This window comes from Pristiophorus japonicus, chromosome 4, assembly GCF_044704955.1.
Source record: "Pristiophorus japonicus isolate sPriJap1 chromosome 4, sPriJap1.hap1, whole genome shotgun sequence".
NCBI classification, from domain to species: Eukaryota; Metazoa; Chordata; class Chondrichthyes; family Pristiophoridae; genus Pristiophorus; species Pristiophorus japonicus.
In genome coordinates this window covers 289,037,583-289,059,956 of record NC_091980.1, presented here as the reverse complement: position 1 = coordinate 289,059,956, position 22,374 = coordinate 289,037,583, and the positions used below count along the sequence as shown (strand labels likewise).

Below are 22,374 nucleotides of genomic sequence, written 5' to 3'. Positions count from 1 at the left end.
TAAAGTCTCAAGCACAGCCACTAAATAAAAAATAGAACCGAAGTCCTACCTCGCCCGGGCCCCAGTTTTTTTTTAAGTCTCACCCCCCTCCCACAAATCAAAACTCTCTTCATTAAACAAAGCACAACCATCAATAAATAAAAAAATAAAACTGAAGTCCTAGCTCAGCCCGGGAACTCAGTGGGCCAGCCGGTACGGGAGGCCACTCGGCTGGGGATAGGGTGCAGCGAGATCAGGGCGTCCCTTCGGCCGGGGATAGGGGCTGCGAGCAAAGGGTCCTGCTCACAGCCCACAGGACAAGCTGGGAGGGCAAGGAGCATGCGCGCAGACTTCACTGCGCATGCGCACAGCTGCCGGCAGTGTTTTCTGCGCTGGACTGTTGCTCCACCCCCCACTTCACTAGAGCTACGCCACGCTTGGACACCGGAGACTCGGCAGAGCGGGCAGGATTGGGGCCACTTTTTTTCGCTGCCGTTTCCAGCGTGCAAAGTCGCTGCATTTAAGGTAAGTGCGCCGAAAAAAGGGGTTGGGGAACATTGGGCCCATAGAATGGTTGCAGCACAAAAGGAATCCGTTTTGCCCGTTGACCACGTGCCAGCTCTCTGCAAGATCACCAGCTAGTCCCAATCCCTCACCCTTTCTACGAGCCGTATAATCTTCTGAGACCTGTTGCAGTTGAGTTGAAAGCAGGCTATTGGGTCCAAATCAACATAGGGGAGATGAAGGTCTCCTTTCTTAAAAGTACCAGCTAAAATGGATTTGACAAGTTAAGAGTAGACAAGTATTCAAAGCACAAAACTGCCATGGAGATGAAAACTACACTAATTACTGCAGTGTGGCCCTGCACAATTTCTGTTCATCCTGAGCCCATACAGTATATCCTTGATATGCTGAGGACCTCATATGATACTTTCTATTTATATGATGATGTGAGAGATATTTCCCTGTGAACGTACCTGGCTTCTGCTCCGTTCCTGTCCTACTCAATAAGAAACCATTCAGTCAGTGAGCAGGCACAAGCCCATGCTCTCTCGCTCCATGACACAGCATAGCAGAACAGTAATGCATTTCATGGCCTGTCTTTCAGATTAAACTCCGTTTTCTTTTTACTTTTTCTCACTCAATGCCTTGAACAATCACTGTAAATATGTCTTGGCTTTCTCTTTATTGGCTACACACAGGATGACATTTACATCAAACTCAAAGTCTCTGAAGCTCATTTCCCAGCTGAAGGAAGATGCATGGAGCCTAGACGGAAAAGTGAGCAGCAAAAGTATCAGAGAAAAAAACATTCTCAGAAAAGGTTAATGATCAGTAATCGTAGGGGTAATTTTCCACTTTTTCTGCAGTCTCAGAGCAGAATGTACACATTGGAAGCTCAATATTGGAATATTGGGTCCAAGAGATCCTACATTCATTATGCAGCCCACCCACGTTACTGCCGATTAATTTAAATGGATGAGAACTTGGTCGAGCTGAAGCATGGGTGGATGACCCTCATCTGATTTGTGCTCCCAGTATACGAAGCTCTACGTTGGCGGCTGCAAGGGGGAAAATTTACCCCATTATTGATGAACTTGATCAGAATGGGCTGTCAGTGATTAGAAAGGGATGGTGCATCTTATAATCTGTGGCCACTTGTTCTTCATTATACGCTGTGAACTTAATCTGTGACATTAAAATCGCTAGGTCATGTCCTGTTTTGCAGTTGCTGCACTGATAACTCATTTTTGGTACTGTTAGATGTCTGTTGAAGCTGATGACATGCATTAATCTGACCAACTAAACTCCAGTGTCCATGTGTTTCCGTCAGGTCCAGTGTATTTGCTCTGCACTGCAGTGAGCCTCCTATCTCAGCCCAGCTGTTGGCTTTCCTACGGGTCTTCTGCATGACCGAAGGTAAAACCTTTTCCCCATTTTTCTTTTTAAAGCAGGAGATATTTATGGGAATGGTTATGGGCAGTAATCTGAGGGCTAAAATGGTTCCCTTGAACCGCAAGAGAGAAACTCGAGCAGTTTTTAACCGATCCTGAAAATGAGATCATTCCCGAGAACTTACTTGTGATGATCTATACCATTGACTAGGCTTTGGACTTGCTGCTGATGCATGTCTTTGTGGACATTGGCCAGCGCACTCTCTGCTGTAAATGCATAATGATGTTCTTGCTCATTTGTGTCTCTTCTTCCACATAATTTACTTTAGTCATCAATGACTGCACCTTTTGCTATTCCTCAGACTGTCCTAAGTAACACTAGGTCAGCATTAGGGTTGGCAAATTCTTTTATTTATTGCTTTTACTGTAATTGTTAAAAGGCTACCTTGATTTGTCACTCGGAGGTGTTGAGAAGTGATATTACTATTGTCATTTTTCCTGCAAGTGCTATCTTTTTTTTTCCAACTAAAAAGCTTTCTGGGGATTTACATAATCCGATCTTTATTTATGCACCCTGATTTTTCTTCATTCGTTCTCAACATATTGTGGACTTGCACGAAACCTCATTGGTGAAACCTCTTGTTTGTACCTTTTTTAAATAAAGAAAGGCTAGGGACACTCCTCGCTGTAAAGTGTAATTCTCCCTCTATTTCCCAACTTAAAATAAATCACAATACCTTATTACGTGGGGGAGAGGAGAAGTGTTTGGATACTATGCTCTGGCAGTTCAGAGAAGGTTCACAAGGTTGATTCCGGAGAGGGGGTTGCCTTATCAGCAAAGGTTGAGTAGGTTGGGCCTCTACTCATTAGAATTCAGAAGAATGAGAGGTGATCTTATCGAAACGTATGAGGGGGCTTGACGAGGTGGATGCAGAGAAGATGTTTCCACTGATAGGGGAGACTAGAACGAGGGGGCCAAATCTTAGAATAAGGGGCCGCCCATTTAAAACCGAGATGAGGAGGAATGTCTTCTCTGAGGGTTGTGATTTTGTGGAATTTGCTACCTCAGAGAGCTGTGGAAGCTGGGTCATTGAGTAGATTTAAGACAGAGATAGACAGTTTCTTAACCGATAAGGGAATAAGAGGTTCTGGGGAGCGGGCAGGGAAGTGGACCTGAGTCCATGATTGGATCAACCATGATTGTATTAAATGGTGGAGCAGGCTCGAGGAGCCGTATGGCCTATTCTTGCTCCTATTTCTTATGGTCTATGTTCATCATGGTGTGGGGCAGGCTTGATGGACTAGAGCTGGTCTTTTCCTGCCTGTTACCTTTGTATGTTCATATTTTCAACCCAAGAGTGATTCTGATTTTATGTTGTATCTTCTGAAAGACCTGGGGCCCGAAATTTACCGCCCCAAAATCCCAGATTGGTGAAAAAAAATCACGTACCGCCCAACTACCGCATGGCGGTAAATTCATCAGAGAAGTACCGCCGGTGGTATTCCATACTGCCCGTCCATGGGAAAATCCCCCAATATGCCAGTTTCATCAGTAAGATCATCTAAGATCCTGTTACTGTGTGGCAGAAAGACCGTTCTGAAAAAGGTGGTCTTATCTTGAGCGGACGGTCGGACAATGGAGCTGAGCCGTACAGAACAGTAGATCCCAGGTCTGATTCACTATTTGAGTGGTCGTAGGGATCACTACAATGGTCTCCACTCACACCATTACACGAAGTAAGAAGCCTGTGTTGGGGGAGAACAATTGCATTTTTTGGGTCATAGAAATTTCGTCCGACCAATTTTAATTCCAGAATCCTCACTGCTCTCTGGAATACCACGTTGTAGAAGAGAATGCAGAGATCAGAGTTTGGCTGCAGGATCTTGGTCATTTGAATTTTGATGTTCACCTCTCAAGCCGTCAGTTTTTCTTTGCGATTTGAGAACGACCACCTTGGATAGTTTCACAGGCAGGTAGAGTATGGTGCCGTCAAAAGCAGTGACTTGTCCAGTAAGTGGCCGATGCTCCTTCAACATTCCATAGCGTGTATTTCAACATTCTCTATTAGGCCTGAAGGTGACATGGTACTGATATACAGCCTCGTTCCTGCAGTGTATTTTGATATCGTTTACTGCCAGAGATATGGGCGTTCCCGGTGATCCCTTCTTCACAACCGGCTCTTCGTGAGTGATTTTCTGATCGGGCATCTGAAAAGCCACCTTTGAGAACCACTTGGTCATTGCCTTATTCAGGCTGGCAACGAATTCAACGACCGACTGCTTTCCCCTGATGGGGTCGTGATACACGTCCATTCCGATCACCATCAGCTGCTTCAGCGGGATGCCACACCCCACAGCTCACCGCCCAGTTTGCAGTTGGTCTGTAGCAGGATCCATTTGAAAATAACATCTCCAGGTCTTGAAAGGAAACTGTACTCCTCCTCCTCTTCCATTGCATTTTTATTGTGCACATCAAAATTGCACACCTTCTGCTTCAGTATAGATTGTCATCTTGGAAACGGGAGTATTCAAGAAGTGACTTAGGAGCACAATTTATAGGGAGCTGGCAGGGAATTTGACAATTTTAGCACACTGCACTACATTTAAAGGACATTTGTGTGTATCTCAGCACATACCCCCTCATTATCTAAAAGTTAGACACTGACCAAGAGTGGTTTAAAAATATATATATATCTGTATTGAATTGCACAACATTCAAAAGTGGCAGAAGATTCAAACATGTCGAGCAAGATATTTTAAACTATTTCCAAAAACAATAAATTTAACATCAAAAGGCAACGTCTTAAACACCAACATGAAAAATATACACAATCATCACCAACACCCAACCCTCTACCGACTCCCACCACCTCTCTCTTTCTTCCCCCCCCCCCCCTCCAAGTGAGCCCCATTGTCCTCTTGATGGGTTGCCCATCACCGTGCCGACCCACACCCCTGCCCCTCACCGCTCTGTACCAATGTGCAGCAGTACACCCGGAGCGCTGCTGTCGTGTTCGTCAGGGAGGGAATGCTGGCGCTGAGCTGGAAGACGCTGGCATCTCCCGACCCTCTGGTTCTGTCAGCCTGGCTGCTATGGCATGGGGGTGTTGCATGACATATCCCAGTCCATCAATTGCTGCATGGCATCGACAGGCTCGATGGCTCGCTGCACCACGGTGATCAGCAGCGATATAGTGTAGGTATGCTGCTCTGTAAACGTGGCGATGTTGGCAGCTATCCCAGCCATGGCCTGGAGGAGCTCTCGACCTAGGTCGACGCTCATCCTCGACAGCTGAACCATTTCCTGCATTGCTTCCACCCATCTTGCAGCATCATCTCCTTGCTGCATCAACCTGGGTGAAGGCGGCAGGTTGGCTTGGTTCCGCTTCCTCCTGAGTCGAAGCCGAAAAACTCGAACCCCGATACCGATGTTGTGAGCACAGGTGGCATACATGTCAAGAGGATGGAGTCCTTCTCTTCCACCTCCTCGAGCTCAAGTGGGACAAATACTGGCCCTTCTCCCTGCTCTTCCTCTTAGTCTTCATCTCTGTGGGTTGGGGGGGGGGCTCCTGATGAGGTCGAGGTGGATGGTGTTGGTGTTGTACATGGCCTGTGCGAGCCAGAGGTAGATGGGGTGCCTAAGTCGGCGCTGTCTGATTCATCACCTGCAAGTGCAATACAACATTTCAGTGCGGGGGGGGGGGGTTGGTAATGCTGACATGAGTACCGTCCTGTATCAGTCTTCTTTCAAGGACTACCAGTGCTACATCACCACACCCTAAATGGCTGACAGACAGTACATTAAAATGCATTTGACATAGACAGGCTAAGTGAGTGGGCAAAAATTTGGCAGATGGAGTATAATGTTGGAAAGTGTGAGGTCATGCACTTTGGCAGAAAAAAAATCAAAGAGCAAGTTATTATTTAAAGGGAAAAAGATTGCAAACTGCTGCAGTACAGCGGGACTTGGGGGTACTTGTGCATGAAACACAAAAGGATAGTATGCAGGTACAGAAAGTAATCAGGAAGGCCAATGGAATCTTGGCCTTTATTACAAAGGGGATGGAGTAAAGGGGAAGTCTTGCTACAGCTATACAGGGTATTGGTGAGACCACACCTGGAATACTGCGTGCAGTTTTGGTTTCCATATTTACGAAAGGATATCTTGCTTTGAAGGCAGTTCAGAGAAGGTTCACTAGGTTGATTCCGGAGATGAGGGGGTTGACTTATGAGGAAAGGTTGAGTAGGTTGGGCCTCTACTCATTGGAATTCAGAAGAATGAGAGGTGATCTTATCGAAACATATAAGATTATGAGGGGGCTTGAAAAGGTGGATGCAGAGAGGATGTTTCCACTGATGGGGGAGATTGGAACTAGAGGGCATGATCTTAGAATAAGTGGTCGCCCATTTAAAACAGAGATGAGGAGAAATTGTAAACCTGTAGAATTTGCTGCCTCAGAGAGCTGTGGAAGCTGGGACATTGAATAAATTTATGACAGAAATAGACAGTTTCTTAAACGATAAGAGAGCAGGCAGGGAAGTGAAGCTGAGTCCATGATCAGATCAGCCATGATAGTGAATCGCGGAGCAGGCTCGAGGGGCCTTATGGCCTACTCCTGTTCCTATTTCTTATGTTCTTATTTATTACATTATCTTGCATGACATGAGCATAACACAGACCGGAGGTTGCCATGCTGTAGCACGGAATCGGCACCACCACGTGTGATGGCACTGAGGGGGTCACCCGCCAATGCCAAGTCACGCTCCTTGATGTCAGTCAGTTCGATGGGCCCCCTCGCGTGTCACACTGCTTTGAGGCGTTGGCTGTTCTTTTCCTCTGCAGAAGTACACACACACACACACACACACACACACACACGCACACACAGTACGGCTACATATACTTTTTCAGTAGTACGGGAGTGCATCAATAAGATCTTTACTTACTCTTGCTGCCGCTACCACATCATTCCATCTCTTTATGCACTGGTCTCCATCACGAACCATGGTGCCCACTGCTGACATGACCTCCCCAATCTCCTGCCAAATGCATTTATATTGGGGCGAGGCTGGCTTGCCGTGACCATCCCGGGTGAGCTCTCTAACGGCGCTCCACCTCAGAGACCAGTGTCTCCAGTTCATCATCAGTAAACCAGGGAGCTCTGAGCCTCCCTGCATTGGACATCCTGGCAACTTTTCTACCACTGATAGTTTTTCAAGGTGGATGGCTGATGATTCTCTTACTCCTCTCTCAAATGACTTCCTTCTCTAACTGTCAGGTGGAAGACACTCCCGAGCTTTTCTGCGCATGCGAAGCTGACCCCTCAATCCCAATCGTGGGAAAAGTGAGTTCAGCAATCCAAAAAAAATACCCCCAAAAATTCCCGGATAACGCCGAGAAACAGGGTGGAGCGGCAGTTGACAAATTTCAGGGCCCTGTTGGTTTGGCCGAACCCTCCTCTGCTGATATGGACAGAGGACGGCTTGGAGCACCTCCATTTGGAGCAAATACTTCAATTCAGCTAGGGCTCCCGACTCATCTAGTTGTTGAGTCTTTTTGGGGGTAAGGCGTCATTGGATAGTGCCCAGTTGATAGTAAATGGATACTGTTCTTGTAACATAAATGTATGCGTATATGTAATACAGTGCAGAAAAAGAGGCAATTCCACCATGGCATTATATAATGCTCTGTTAAATAGAAAGTACCAAAAGAGAACTTAATTCCCTGTAAGCTTTGCTACTCCTAACATATGAAGGTGATCCTCCTTTTAAACCATTAGAACCATGGGAAGTAATCTGTCACAGAATGTATGTACATATAAAATATGAATATAACTACCTTTCATGTACTGTTGTACCTTGTTAAGTGAGTAATGAATTTGCCAAATCTAAAACTGGATGAGTGACAGGACAGGAGTTGGCATTGTGGCTTGAGTTCTGATTTTTTTTTTTACTGCAAAAAAAAAATTGTCAACAGTTTTAATGGTTAATGACTTCACGTTATGGAACTTTGAAGTAACAAAAAAAGGATTTTATCGAATCGCACGGGGTGGACTGGAGGAGGAATTCATAGAATGCATACGGGATTGTTTCTCAGAACAGTATGTTACAGAACCTACAAGGGAGCAAGCCATCTTCGAACTGGGCCTGTGTAATGAGACAGGAATAATAAACGATCTCCTAGTAAAAGATCCTCTTGGAATGAGTGATCACAGTATGGTTGAATTTGTAATACAGATTGAGGCTGAGGAAGTAGTGTCTCAAACGAGCGTGCTATGCTTAAACAAAGGGGATTACAGTGGGATGAGGGCAGAGTTAGCTAAAGTAGACTGGGAACACAGACAAAACGGTGGCACAATTGAGGAACAGTGGAGGACTTTTAAGGAGCTCTTTCATAGTGCTCAACAAAAATATATTCCAGTCAAAAAGAAGGGCGGTAGGAGAAGGGATAACCAGCCGTGGATAACCAAGGAAATAAAGGAGAGTATCAAATTAAAAACCAATACGTATAAGGTGGCCAAGGTTAGTGAGAAACTAGAAGATTGGGAAAATTTTAAACGACAGCAAAGAATGAATAAGAAAGCAATAAAGAAAGGAAAGATAGATTACGAAAGTAAACTTGCGCAAAACATGAAAACAGATAGTAAAAGCTTTTACCAATATATAAAACGGAAAAGAGTGACTAAAGTAAATGTTGGTCCCTTAGAAGATGAGAAGGGGGATTTAATAATGGGAAATGTGGAAATGGCTGAGCCCTTAAACAATTATTTTGCTTCGGTCTTCACAGTGGAAGACACAAAAACCATGCCAAAAATTGTTAGTCACAGGAATGTGGAAAGGGAGGACCTTGAGACAATCACTATCACTAGGGAGGTAGTGCTGGACAGGCTAATGGGACTCAAGGTAGACAAGTCCCCTGGTCCTGATGAAATGCATCCCAGGGTATTAAAAGAGATGGCGGAAGTTATAGCAGATGCATTCGTTATAATCTACCAAAATTCTCTGGACTCTAAGGAGGTACCAGCGGATTGGAAAGCAGCTAATATAACGCCTCTCTTTAAAAAAGGGGGCAGACAAAAGGCAGGTAACTATAGGCCGGTTAGTTTAACATCTGTAGTGGGGAAAATGCTTGAAGCTATCATTAAGGAAGAAATAGCGGGACATCTAGATAGGAATAGTGCAATCAAGCAGACGCAACATGGATTCATGAATGGGAAATCATGCTTAACTAATTTACTGGAATTCTTTGAGGATATAATGAGCATGGTGGATAGAGGTGTACCGATGGATGTGGTGTATTTAGATTTCCAAAAGGCAATCAATAAGGTGCCACACAAAAGGTTACTGCAGAAGATAAAGGTACGCGGAGTCAGAGGAAACGTAATAGCATGGATCGAGAATTGGTTGGCTAACAGAAAGCAGAGAGTCGGGATAAATGGGTCCTTTTCGGGTTGGAAATCGGTGGTTAGTGGTGTGCCACAGGGATCGGTGCTGGGACCACAACTGTTTACAATATACATAGATGACTTGGAAGAGGGGACAGAGTGTAGTGTAACAAAATTTGCAGATGACACAAAGATTAGTGGGAAAGCGGGTTGTGTAGAGGACACAGAGAGGCTGCAAAGAGATTTAGATAGGTTAAGCGAATGGGCTAAGGTTTGGCAGATGGAATACAATGTCGGAAAATGTGAGGTCATCCACCTTGGGGAAAAAAAAACAGTAAAAGGGAATATTATTTGAATGGGGAGAAATTACAACATGCTGCGGTGCAGAGGGACCTGGGGGTCCTTGTGTATGAAACTCTTTTAGGAGTCAACAAAAAACATTAAACCGTGCCCCCCGATCTTGGGGAAACACCAACATTTACAAGGCCCTTTTTTTATTTTTTGGGTTTTTTTTTTGGGCACAGAATCAAATTTTTCCAAGTGCCCCCTATAAAAGGGGAGGGGAACACTAAAAGCACTGGCAATTAAAACAAATTAACTTAAAAAACATAAAATCAAATTAAAATTTGGTTGCCGGGCGTGATGATGCACTCCAGTCCTGTATGAATCCCAAAAGGTTAGTTTGCAGGTGCAGCAGGTAATCAGGAAGGCGAATGGAATGTTGGCCTTCATTGCGAGAGGGATGGAGTACAAAAGCAGGGAGGTCCTGCTGCAACTGTACAGGGTATTAGTGAGGCTGCACCTGGAGTACTGTGTGCAGTTTTGGTCACCTTACTTAAGGAAGGATATATTAGCCTTGGAGGGGGTACAGAGACGATTCACTAGGCTGATTCGGGAGATGAGGGGGTTACCTAATGATGATAGATTGAGTAGACTGGGTCTTTACTCGTTGGAGTTCAGAAGGATGAGGGGTGATCTGATAGAAACATTTAAAATAATGTAAGGGATAGACAAGATAGAGGCGGAGAGGTTGTTTCCACTGGTCGGGGAGACTAGAACTAGGGGGCACAGCCTCAAAATACGGGGGAGCCAATTTAAAACCGAGTTGAGAAGGAATTTCTTCTCCCAGAGGGTTGTGAATCTGTGGAATTCTCTGCCCAAGAAAGCAGTTGAGGCTAGCTCATTGAATGTATTCAAATCACAGATAGATAGATTTTTAACCAATAAGGGAATTAAGGGTTATGGGGAGCGGGCGGGTAAGTGGAGCTGAGTCCACGGCCAGATCAGCCATGATCTTGTTGAATGGCGGAGCAGGCTCGAGGGGCTAGATGGCCTATTCCTGTTCCTAATTCTTATGTTCTTATTAGTTAATAATCAGACTTTTAATGTGTAGTTTAGTCACATGCTCACTCAGAATCCAGAGGACCAGGTCGGGGAGATCGGAAGCCGGTGGACAGAGTGGGGGAGATGGAGGTCAGAGAGGTCGGGGAGATCGGAGGCCGGAAGGATCGGGGAGTAGCGATTTGGGGGGGGGGGGACGGGGTGGTGGTGGCAGCAGCCCATGTTCTTGAAATGTGGGGTTGAGAGGAGCACTCTGGTTCCTTCCGCCTCTATATTCTGATAAGTGTAATTCAAAGAGATATCTTGTTTGTAACAGGTGGTCCCAAGTTCTGGTGTTCCTGAGTGAAGCATCGCTGGCTGCTTCAGGGCTGACCAATCTTGCTGTGGAGGTCTCAAACTAGCATTGGGCCCCTTATTTGCATATGCAAAGAGTCTAATGCCTATTTCACCAATGGGCACTGTACAACTATTTATTTTTCCTTTCCCAATATGGCAGCCGGCACACTTCAGGATGGAAATGTGTGCGTGCTTCTTGCCCGTCATTTAGGGTGTTTAGTAGGCTGGTTCGAGCCGGAAAGACAGGCACTGCATGTCCAAATTTATAGGCCATTAACTGGTCACCCAGTTCGTCCTTACCTTATTTGCCAAACACTTTGTATGAGAAGGTTCTATGTAGGGGTTCTCAAACTTTGACAAAGTGTCCTCCTTTCTCACACACTGAGAAACCATGTCACCTCCCCAATTACTTGCTCTAAATTGGAATAGAGGGCATTCATTTTCAGCACGTATTTGGTGCATTTTCCAGCAATTTATATTGGAACGTAAAGGTTTTCTAATGTGCATGGTGCATCATGTGAATTCAATCAGTGTTCATATAAGAGTACATACCACACTGATGATAAATGTTGCATCAATTAAACTGATGCAAAATTCAAAAGGGCGTTCTGTGTTACAAAATTGTACAGCTAACTTGTTGAGCAAATGAAAATAATTTTTTTCTGCTGTTTCTTTTGCAAATTTAAAAACTTGTTTAGCATTTAGTGTTAAGACTTAAAATAAGCCATTTCAAAGATTACTGATAACTTCTATTTTACAGTGCTGTTTAGGGAATCCTACCATCTAAAAATAGCCAGTTGTGGCTTTTTTGGATTATGTAAAGAAAGTGAGTTTGCTGTGGAAAATGCTGATTTATATTAAAAAAATGTGCAGAAGGTTAATCAGAGTGCAATTGCTGTGAAAAGTGCTGATGATTTTTTTAAATGTGCAGAAGGTTAAACGGAGTTGGGCAGAGATACGCGAGTACTGTGTAGGTACTGAGCAGATCTTGCAGCTCAGAGTCAGCCTCTGCTTCCTCCCAGAACGCTACAGCAGAAACATGGAGGGCTCCAGCAAGTAGCGGAATAGTTTGTACTGCAAATTCCTTGCAGCACCATCGTGGTGATTGTTGTTTAGGAGTTTAAAGAACATGCTTGAATACCTTTTCTTGTGTTTGTCAGACAAATGAAATAAAACAAGGTGGGGGGGGGTGGGGTTAAAGAGGTACAGCCACATCTTCTCTTTCCCCCCTGCCCCCCAATTCTACCCCTTGTAACCAGCCAATGCCCAATTGAGTGCGTGCATTTGGAGTCTTGAGAAGAACCAATGGGACATGATTTTAATGAAACAAAAGGCAAGGTGCAACAGCAGCATGTGATTCTGTGAAGTCTAGTTTGTGTCACAGCCAACTGTCCACATTGTGGAGTGAGAGTGCTTGCTAATCACTTCTCTGGAGCATTTCATGAGGGAGTGTCATTATTTAATTTGTATCCTCATGAGGATCAGTTCTTTGCGCCTGCCCTAGGACGGCCCCTGTCTCTGTAGGGAGATGCTCCTCACAGTTTAAGAACTCATTAATCTGATTGCTCTTTGTGGGATCTTGCTATACGCAAATTGACACAATACAACAATGACAACACTTCAAAAGTACTTTGTTTGCTGTGAAGCTATTGGGATGTCTTGAGGTTATGATAGTTGCTATATAAAGCTCTTTCTTTCATGAAGTGTATGTGTTTTCATTCTATGTGCCGTACTTTATGCTTGTCTGCATTTAAATTTCATCTGCCGTTTATCTGCCCACTTGCTTATTTTGTCCGACCCTCTCTAATTTTTGAGCTGCTTCCTCTGATTCCATTGCCCCTCCCAGTTTGGTATCCTCAGCAAATGTGACCACTTGGCACTGTGCTTCTCAGTCCAAGTCATTAGTGTAAATGAGAAGCTGTGATGGTCTCACCACTGAACACTGGGGCACCTCACTCGATGCTCTTTCTGACCCTCCCTGCCACACGACAAAGTTCCACTAATGAGTACTCATTGATTTTTTTTTACCCTTCGACCAGTTTCTTATTTAAAACTAGGGTTCGCCCTGAATCTCCACTGCTTTGAGTTTGACCAATAGCCGATCGTGAGGAACTTTGTCCAATGCCTTTTTGAAGTCTAAAGTCTCTCCACAGTCCCCTTGAGATGTTACTTCCTCCAGGAGGTTGGCCGGACAGGATCTTCTCTCCTGAATCCATGTTGTTACTATACATTCAGCCTCTCTTGCCTCTTTCACCATTCACTTAGATCATGGTTGATCTGCACCTTGACTCCCTTTACCCACCGTTGTTCTTTCTCCCTTGATATCCTTACCAAACACAAATCTATCGATCTCTGTCTTAAAAATTTCAATCGACCCAGCAACCATAGTTTTTTGGGGGAGAGAGTTCCAGATTTCCACTACTCTTTGTGTGGAAAAAGTGCTTCCTGATTTTTCCTCCTAAATGGCCTGGCTCTAATTTTACGGTTGTGTTCTCTTGTTCTGGATTCTCAAACCAGAGGAAATAGTTTATCTGTATCTACCCTATCGAATCTTTTAATCATTTTAAGTACCTTGATTAGATCACCTCTCAACCGTCTAAACTCACAGGAGTACAAGCCAAGTTTAGCAACCTGTCCTTGTAATTTAACTCTAAGCCCTGCTATCATTCTGGAAAACCTGGGAGTCGGATATGAAATTAAAATACGTTCAAAAATGAGAATATAGCTAAAATTTGAAGTTTTTCTGGTCAATGTTTATAAGTCACCATTAGATTTCAATTAAAATTTGGAAAAAAGCTGAACGATCCAATTAGAACATGATGGGAATTGATGCTAACTGCATTCATTTGTTTAAAATACACCCTTTTTCTGACCCAGACTTTGTAATGTAAGTTAGTTAATTAATCAAAACATTTCATGGAGATAAATTGTGTTTTAATTTTTTGTTTTAATTAGGTGATCCCTAAGGTTTTATTTCCTGATTACCTCATATTCGGAGCTGACAATCGAGTAAGGTGGACTGTACTGTGAAGGCGTAGAACACTTTCATCATGTCGCCTGTTCTATTATTGTGACATGGTGGATTTGACGAATTTATCGCCGGTGGTATTTGGGCGTGGCACGCTGAATGACGTCAAAATAACCATTAAAAAAATGGGCGGACGGTATTGTTTACCGCCTGCTGAAAATGACTGATGAATTTACCACCGGCGATATTTGGGCGGTAATTTCTAATTTGGGCAGCATTTCAGGACTAAACTGTTTTCCTGCGGTAAACGGGCAGTTAAAGTGGCGGAAAGGTGATGAATTTCCATCCTTTAGTCTTTTGGTTAAGTTTCATCATTTTGTTGTGACTTAACTGAGTCAAAGGTCACAACATCAGGACATCCCAAAGTCCTTCACAGTCAATTAAGCACTGTTGAAGTGTAATTACTGTTGTGCTGTAAGAAAATGCACAGCCACATTTTTCACAAATAACATTCCTTCATCATCACTGGGTCAAAATCTGGGAACTCTCCTTCCCCAACAGCACTGTGGGAATACCTTCATCGCACGATTGCAGGTTCCAGAATGCGGCTTCTCGAGGACAATTGAGGATGGGCAATAAATGCTGGACTTGCCAGCGATGCCCACATCCATGAATGAATTTTTTTTAAAGCAGCAATGAGATAAATGACCAGATAATCTGTTTTTAATACAAAAGCAAAATACTGCGGATGCTGGAATCTGGAATAAAAACAGAAAATGCTGGAAATATCAGCAGATCAGGCAGCAGAGTTAACATTTCGGGTTCTGACAAAGGGCCATCGACCCAAAACGTTAACGCTGCTTTCTCTCCACAGATGCTGCCTGAGCTGCTGAGATTGCCAGTATTTTCTGTTTTTAATCTGTTTTTAATGGTGAGTGATAAATGTTGGCCAGGATATCGGGATAACCCCCCTGCTCTTCTTCAAAAGTGCTATGGGTTCTTTTATGTCCACCCTAAAGGGCAGGCCTCAGTTTAACATCTCATCCAAAAGACAGCTCCTTCCTAGTGCGGCGATGAATTGTCAGCTTAGATTGTGTGATCAGGTTTCTGGAGTGGGGCTTGAACCCACAATCTCTTGACCCAGAGGCAAGGGTGCCACCACTGAACCAAGGTTGACACTAATGATGCATCGAGTCAGTCATTGAAGGTAATAATCAATTCTGGGGTTATCTGGACAGAAGGATGGCAAATATATCCATCTCCTTATTAGCTCTTCGTTTCTTGAAACAAGTGCATAAATAAAAAAAAACAGAAGTATCGAGAAATGCACTGCAAATTGGTCAGCATCTGCAAGATGGGCAAACGTTTGGGTGGAACCCTTCTTTAGCATTGAAAAGCGGCTCATTAAAAGTAGTTTTACTGGTTTGCTTAAAATAAAATAAAAAATGAGGTAACTCTGAATTTGCATCCTCAACTGTACTGTCAGCCTTAGGCTGACAATACAGTGATGGAGGAGAAAATCTGTGAGCAAGTCAGCACAAACTAGTCTGTGCATCTCCTTGTAGCCATTAGCACATACCTCAGCAATGAGAGCATGCCTGCTCTCTCAGCTGGGGAACTGGGTACTACTTGAGGGATGCAGAAAGAATGGGAAGAGAAATATTCAATGAACAAAGCAGGGGACGACAGGGAGAGTATTGCCATTTTCTTTTCAGATTGTAATCGGCCCAAGTTACCCTTATGCTGAAATCGGGCCCCAGGGTCTTTGACCTATCAAAGTTTGAATGCTCTCAATTATAATTTATTTAATTACAGATGAATTGAAAGAACATCTTGTGGGAGAGCAGGCAATCGATAAGATCTTTACCTTAGGAAACGCTGATTTCCCTGTTAGCTGGGATAATGAAATCAAACTGTGGACCTTTCTTGAAACCAGAGCTGCACTCCTCTTAAAAACGTATAAAACTACTACTGAGGTAAGTTCTGCATATATTATTTTGTTATTTAAAAACAATTAAAATAGAAAAGAATTTGCAAGTGATCTAAATAGCCTTATTGATTTTAATTTAGTGTGTTTGTCTTGCATTTAAAAATAGAAACTCAGTTTGTGTTTTATCGGATTTATTGGCACTTTAAAAAAAAAAGAATAAGGATTGTCTCTATGTAAAGCTGCATTAGCTAACAAGGAAATAGAATTATGGAATAATACAACACAGAAGGCCATTTGGCCCATTGTGCCTCTGCATTTGAAAGAGCTATCCAATTAGTTCCACTCCCCTGTGCTTTTCCCCCTGGCCCTGCAGATTTTCCCCTTCATGTATTTATCCAATTCCGTTTTGAAAGTTACTATTGAATCTGCTTCCTCCACCCTTTCAGGCAGTGCATTCCAGATCATCATAACTCGCCTAATTTATTTTTTCTTTCTTCGTCTCTGGTTCTTTTGGCAATTATCTTTACATGTGTGTTCTCTGGTTACCGACCCTTCTGCCACTTGAAACAATTTCTCCTTACATACGCATCTGCTACTGAAACTCTCATCCATGCCCTTGTTACCTCTAGACTTGACTATTCCAATGCTCCCCTGACTGGCCTCCCATCTTGCACTCTCCATAAGCTTGAGGTCATCCAAAACTCTGCTCTGCCCATATCCTAAGTCGCACCAAGTCCTGTTCACCCATCACCCCTGTGCTTGCTGACCTATATTGGCTCCCGGTCCAGCAGCATCTCGATTTTTAAAATTCTCATCCTTTTCTTCAAATCTCTCACCCCTCCCTATCTCTGGGCCCAAATTTCCCCATGAGTTGCACTGTTTTTTTTTGGTGTAACTTGATTTTTCTGGTGTATCTTTTTAGTTGCAAATATGGCCATTTAATTTGCGCCAGTTTTTTTGTTAGGTAATTTTTTTTTTCAAAAGGGGTCGTTCCCAGGCAATTTATGCCAATTTGGCCAGAAAAAAGTTGTACTAAACTAACTTAGGGCAGCATATGTGCCCACTTTTGTCCGCACAGAAAGACCTTACTTACAGTTAAGGAATCGGTGCAAGTAACTACATTTAAAGCACCACCAAGCACCAAACAAAGCACAAAAAGTAATAAGCAATTAATTAACAAATAAAATATAAGGAACCCTGCCCCTAAAGTACCAAGACCAAAGTAATAAGCAAGCAATAAATAAAAAATAAAAAAAATAGAAGGAATCCTGCATCTCTAAAGCACCAAAATCAATCAGTAAATAAAAAATAAAAAATATAACTCCTACCTTAGGGGACACAGCCGGCTGCCGATGAGTGTGGGAGCCTTTCGGTCAGGGCTAGGAGAGGGAGGTGAAGAGGGTGGACGGGGATGGAAGTACCCTCTTGCGAAGCATGTCTAGACTGATGTCCGGCATGGCATCAAACGCCCGCATGAATCCCCGGTTCATCTGGTCGAGAGTTACAAACCCAGACCTCCAGAAACTCTTCAGGAGTTTTACAATCAGGTCAGAGCCACTGGTGGATTCAAGAATCATCACCACGGGCCCCTCCCAGGCCAAAGTTCCAGCTTGATTTTCTTAAAATGTTTCTCATCTGTAATCCCCTAATCCAAGGCTGAAAGGAGTCAAATCATCTTTTGACATGAAGGGAATAAAACAATCAGATGACACAGCTTGCAGAGCACACTCTGGCTGCCGATGAGGGAGCCCATTCGGCCAGGGCTAGGGACGACGTGCTTCAGACCCCTCCCACACAGCCTGCAGCGCTCGTTTGCGGAAACGGCCTGCCAGGAGCTACTGCACATGCGCGCAGACTCTAGCGCGCATGTGCAGAGGTGTGCCGGGACCTGGCTCCACCCCCAATCCATTGGGCCATGCTGCACCACGACGGAGGAGAGGCTGGAGAGCGGCCAGAATACGGAGTTCTTTTTTCCGCGTGCTTGGAGGCGGACAAAAGCGGCACAGCTCGAGTGAGGGCGCCAGAAAAACAAGTTCGGAAAATTCTAGCCCTCTGTAACCTCCTCCAGCCCTACAACCCTCCGATCTCTGCACTCCTCTAATTCTGGCCTCTTGCGCATCCCCGATTGTCTTTGCTCCACTATTGGCGGCCGTGCTTCAGCTGTCTTGTCCCCAAGCCCTGGAATTCCCTCTTAACTCTCTGCCACTCCCCCCGCCCCCCCTTCCTTAAAACCTATTCCTTTGACTAAGCTTTTGGTCACCTGTTCCAATATCTCCTTATGTGACTCAGTGTCAAATTTTGGTTGATAATCGGTCCTGTGAAGTGCCTTGGGACGTTAAACTGCGTTAAGGACGTAGTATAAATGCAAGTTGCTATCAAAACCCTTCATAAACACCTATTAAATTACCCCTTAACTTTCTGTGCTCTAAGGAGTACATCCCCAGCCTCTCTAGTCTCTCCACATAACTTCATTATCAAAAGGTTCAGAGATTTGTTTAAGTCGGCATTGTCCATGTGCAATAAATGTCTCCATGCTCTTCCTCCTCTCTCTGCACCTCTGATTTTAGGATGATAAGTCACTGCTCAAAAAGCCAGAGCTTTCCTACCACACCAAGATGGCCATCCAACTCCGTACAGCAGAGAAGGAGATCTTGGAAAAAGCAGTTCAAAGCGCTGCAACAAAAAGAGAGCACTTTACAGAACTCCAGGACAAAGGGGCACCGCTTCCCAAGTACGAGGAAAGTAACATCGCCGTGCTGGAAAACAATGTATCAGACTCAAAAATTCCGATGGTCCTAAGAAATTTAAACAGTGATGATGAAGGAGAGCAGGAGTTGAAGTTAACGGAGGCCCTGGGTGAGGCGATTGTGGGAGGGGGAGGCATAATGAATGGAGAGAGCACTTTTCCCGATGACACCGATCCCAAAGGTCACGAGAGCCCTAAACAAGAAAACGACGCCAAAGAGACTGGAGATGCCAAAGAGACTACATCAGAAAAGATTGAACACACTGAAACAGTTGAAATTGAAGAACAATCATGAAATATAATTTAAAAAGAGGCTTGTCCTCCATATACCAGAGTGAAGTGCAAATGGGAACTCTGACCATTACAGTAGCTGAAAGTGCAGCACATTTGATCATGTCCTTTTAAGGTGAGACGAGGTGGAGCTGAACTGGTCTTGTCACAAGCATATTTCCAGTAAAATTTCAGTTTATTTAAAATAAGTGGTCTTAAAATGGCTTCTGGCCAATGTTTGCCCAGTCTCAGTGTTGGGTATGGATATAGGGAGGAGTGTGAATCAGTTCAAGAGCATTTTCAACATCAAAATTCAATGACGATTTGGTTTTTTAAAAACTTTTATTTAGCACAAGAAAACTAGCTTTGGGTCAAATGAAAAGAAATCTCACCGTGAAGAGCTGGTGTAAAGTAATTCTTTTTGTTTTAATGACGTGTATGTTGTTTGGTACCCAAGTTTTTTTTTAAATTTAATGCTTTTAAACACAATATTCATTTTGTTTGTACATTTAAAGGAGTTCCACAGGAGTGCCGACTCATATGCACTCAAACCCATCCACAGTGACCACAAACCAGTTGCCCCTTGTTGACTATTATAATCAGGTGGTTGCTATTTCTAGTTTTTGTTTCTTATTGGTGCAAAGAATATCAAGTGGTGGGGTGTGTAACCAACTGGTATGCCATAGACTGAATGTCACGGTTCCATATGGCTGCCAGGAATATCATGTCTGCTGCAGACACGTTGTAAGCATTAAACATAACCACAAGACGGGGGTTGACGTAGAATTCTGAAGTATGGCTTCCAGTGAGGCTCAACTTTCTGACTGGGCAAACTGAAGTGCCAAGCCTTTTACAACCACAGCACAGAAACTCATGAATCCTTAGAAGCTCCAGAGTCTTTGATAATGTTGATTGGTTCATACGATTGGCACCAGTGTCATCTGCAAACAGTTAAGGGAAATCTAGACTAATATTTTCTGTTCTAGTCTGTGACAGTTTAAACTGGTGTGGTCCTTAATTCCATGAGAATGTTAGTGCTATTTGTTTGAACCCCTGAACCAGATGCATATTTCATCTGCAAAAGACCATGGGCAGATGGTTTCCAGAAGCTGGGCTTTATCCCACTTATAATAATGGGGATTCTGTGAGGGCTGAGGTTTAATGTCCTTCATAAGTTGGTGACCCAACGTAGCTGCACATGCCTACATGTGCTCTTTCCACACCTTTACCCTGAGTCATTGGTAATGTAACCCCTACCCTAACCAAAGCCGTCCATTTTCATTCTTTTAGCCTATATTTGTTACTCTGCTCATACATTGGATCAATCTATCCTATTAAAATGAAGTAATAGTGCAGTGACTGTTATCGGGGAAAAATCATTCTCTTTCAGGTATGGAGCAGAGAGAGCAAGATTTGCATAGACCCTGATTCTTGAAATAAATGTTAAGACTTACACACTTAGACCTTTTGGTAATTTGCTGTTACCAGCAGCCCCCCCCCTCCCCCCCCCCCCCCCCCCCCACCAAGTAACTGAAAATTGGCATCACATGGTGCTGGCCATAATCTATCCAAGGTACTGCCTATGATGATGATGGTTCCAACCTTGTATGATAGTGCGACTGCAACTCCGAATCTGAAGTTCAAGTTCAGTTAATGTTATGGACGAACTGTCTTTGGGTGTTGTGAGCCTTAACTGGCAACGAACGTCATCCAAGTAATGTCCACGCCTTATAATTCAAACTTGCTTCATTCAAATTATCTGATAATTCAACAATTTTTTTAGTACTAAATTCCCAACTGCTGATTTGTGTTTTTTCATTCAAATTATTGTCTAATTCAAATATTTTTTTTAGTGCAGGAATAGACTAATCGTTATCAAGTGAATTTGGAAATGTGTGTATTTAAAAAAAAAAAACAGAATGCTTACCCCTTTCAGAGTCGAGTGAAAATTCACAGCTCAAACCAACCCCATACAGATGGGTAGTCTGTCATTGTAAAGGCAGAATTGACAGTTTGAAATGGATAGCTTTACATCTTTTTGATGCATAATTGTATTACTTGTCTTTGAATTATGAGATTGTGGGATTTATTTCTATCATGTTGACCAGTGTTGTGAGCAGGAATTGTACTGACCTCTCTGTATTCTGAGAATCAGGAACACCGTATTTGGGGAAATGGCAGAACCGATGGATTGAAAAGGGCTAACCGCTGTATCCATATTTTAGTGTGTATATAATCTGCACCACTTATTCTATTTGAATGAATACATGTGAGTTTTGTAAATTTAGCAGCTTCTGTACTATTCACTTTACCTGGCTGTAATGGTCATTTAACCCTTTGAGGACTGAAGAGCAATTTTATTCTGAAGGATTGTCTTTTTTAGTTTCTGATTTGCAGGAGGGAGTGTTCCTTAGCATTCCTCCTATGTTTCTGTCTCTGTGAAATACTGTTCACTAATAAGATTGTTTGTACTTTGCCCTCCAATTTCAGACAGAGTATGAAACACCACATATGTTTTATACTGTTCTTTAAAGAAAATGGGAACTACCTGCACTATTCATGCAGGTTTTAGACTAGATGCTTCTACAACCCTCAAAATATTAAAGGAGATCAAGTAATATGAAACTGTGAAGAAAAGGCCAGTGTTCTCGGTGAAATGGCCTTATTTTTCCCTAGAAAGTTCAGGCTTCATTTCCTCTTGAACATGATTACTTCGAAGGATGAAAGTAAAGTAGCTCACCTTCCAAAGATGATGATTGGAGCACATTTTGTTTTTGAGAAAATATACTTTCCACTTGCTACTGATTTTGGTTTTGTTTGTTTGCAAATTTGTGACTCCAATTTCTGGCTCCTCTCCACTGTGTTGCAGAAATATTTTGCTCAGAGTTGTAAACCACAGCACAAAGGAGAAATCTTCATTTTAAGGCAGAAAAAAATGAAGATTGTCTCAAACATTGTGACTTACTTTATGTAGGTGTATTTGTATTCTTCTTCAAATGGAAAAATCACCATTTATGGGGCACTGCCGCTCTGAGGGTGCAATGTATTATAACAGCGAAGTATTAAAGCGTCGTCTCTTAACTTGAATAGAAAGCTTCCTCTCAAGTAGATGGCTGCTCAGAGTGGAGTTGGGTTGCAAATACCTTAAGCCACTGTTTGGGAGACCAGGCAAAGTATATTTACAGACATGTGCCAAGTCAGGTGCAGCTTGAGCCTAGCTTACCTGACCGGAAGTAGGAGAAGCACCTAAAGGCATGCATGCAGACTTCTCTTCCAGAGCCCTGTGAGCAGCATAGAAACAATTTGGTGGATAAATGCTAAATGTGCCAGTGAGTAAGCAGCTCTTTCCAAACTCTAAGTCCTGCAAAATTGATACCGCCCAAACCAGCAGTAAGAAATGCAAGCGCACAAGATTAGTCACAAGAATTCTTGCTTGCGCAATTAGAAACTGAGTCACCAAGTTCCCAGGGCTCTTGGGGTACATATGGCCCATAGGGTGTAGTTTGGATCCTCCAGGCCTAACT

General features: G+C 43.4%; 1 protein-coding gene across 5 annotated transcripts in view; it reads left to right on the top strand.

The window, feature by feature from the left end:
* setd3 (SET domain containing 3, actin histidine methyltransferase) overlaps positions 1-21,655 on the top strand; it is a 172,102-nt gene extending 150,447 nt beyond the window's left edge. For all 5 annotated transcript variants that reach the window (XM_070879564.1, XM_070879562.1, XM_070879566.1 and 2 more), the window contains 3 exons: positions 1,814-1,899; positions 15,720-15,880; positions 18,402-21,655. In XM_070879564.1, coding sequence (XP_070735665.1) covers positions 1,814-1,899; positions 15,720-15,880; positions 18,402-18,875 — 721 coding nt within the window. In that variant the 3' untranslated portion in view covers positions 18,876-21,655. The remainder of the gene's footprint in view (positions 1-1,813; positions 1,900-15,719; positions 15,881-18,401) is intronic.
* Positions 21,656-22,374: the final 719 nt, after the last annotated feature.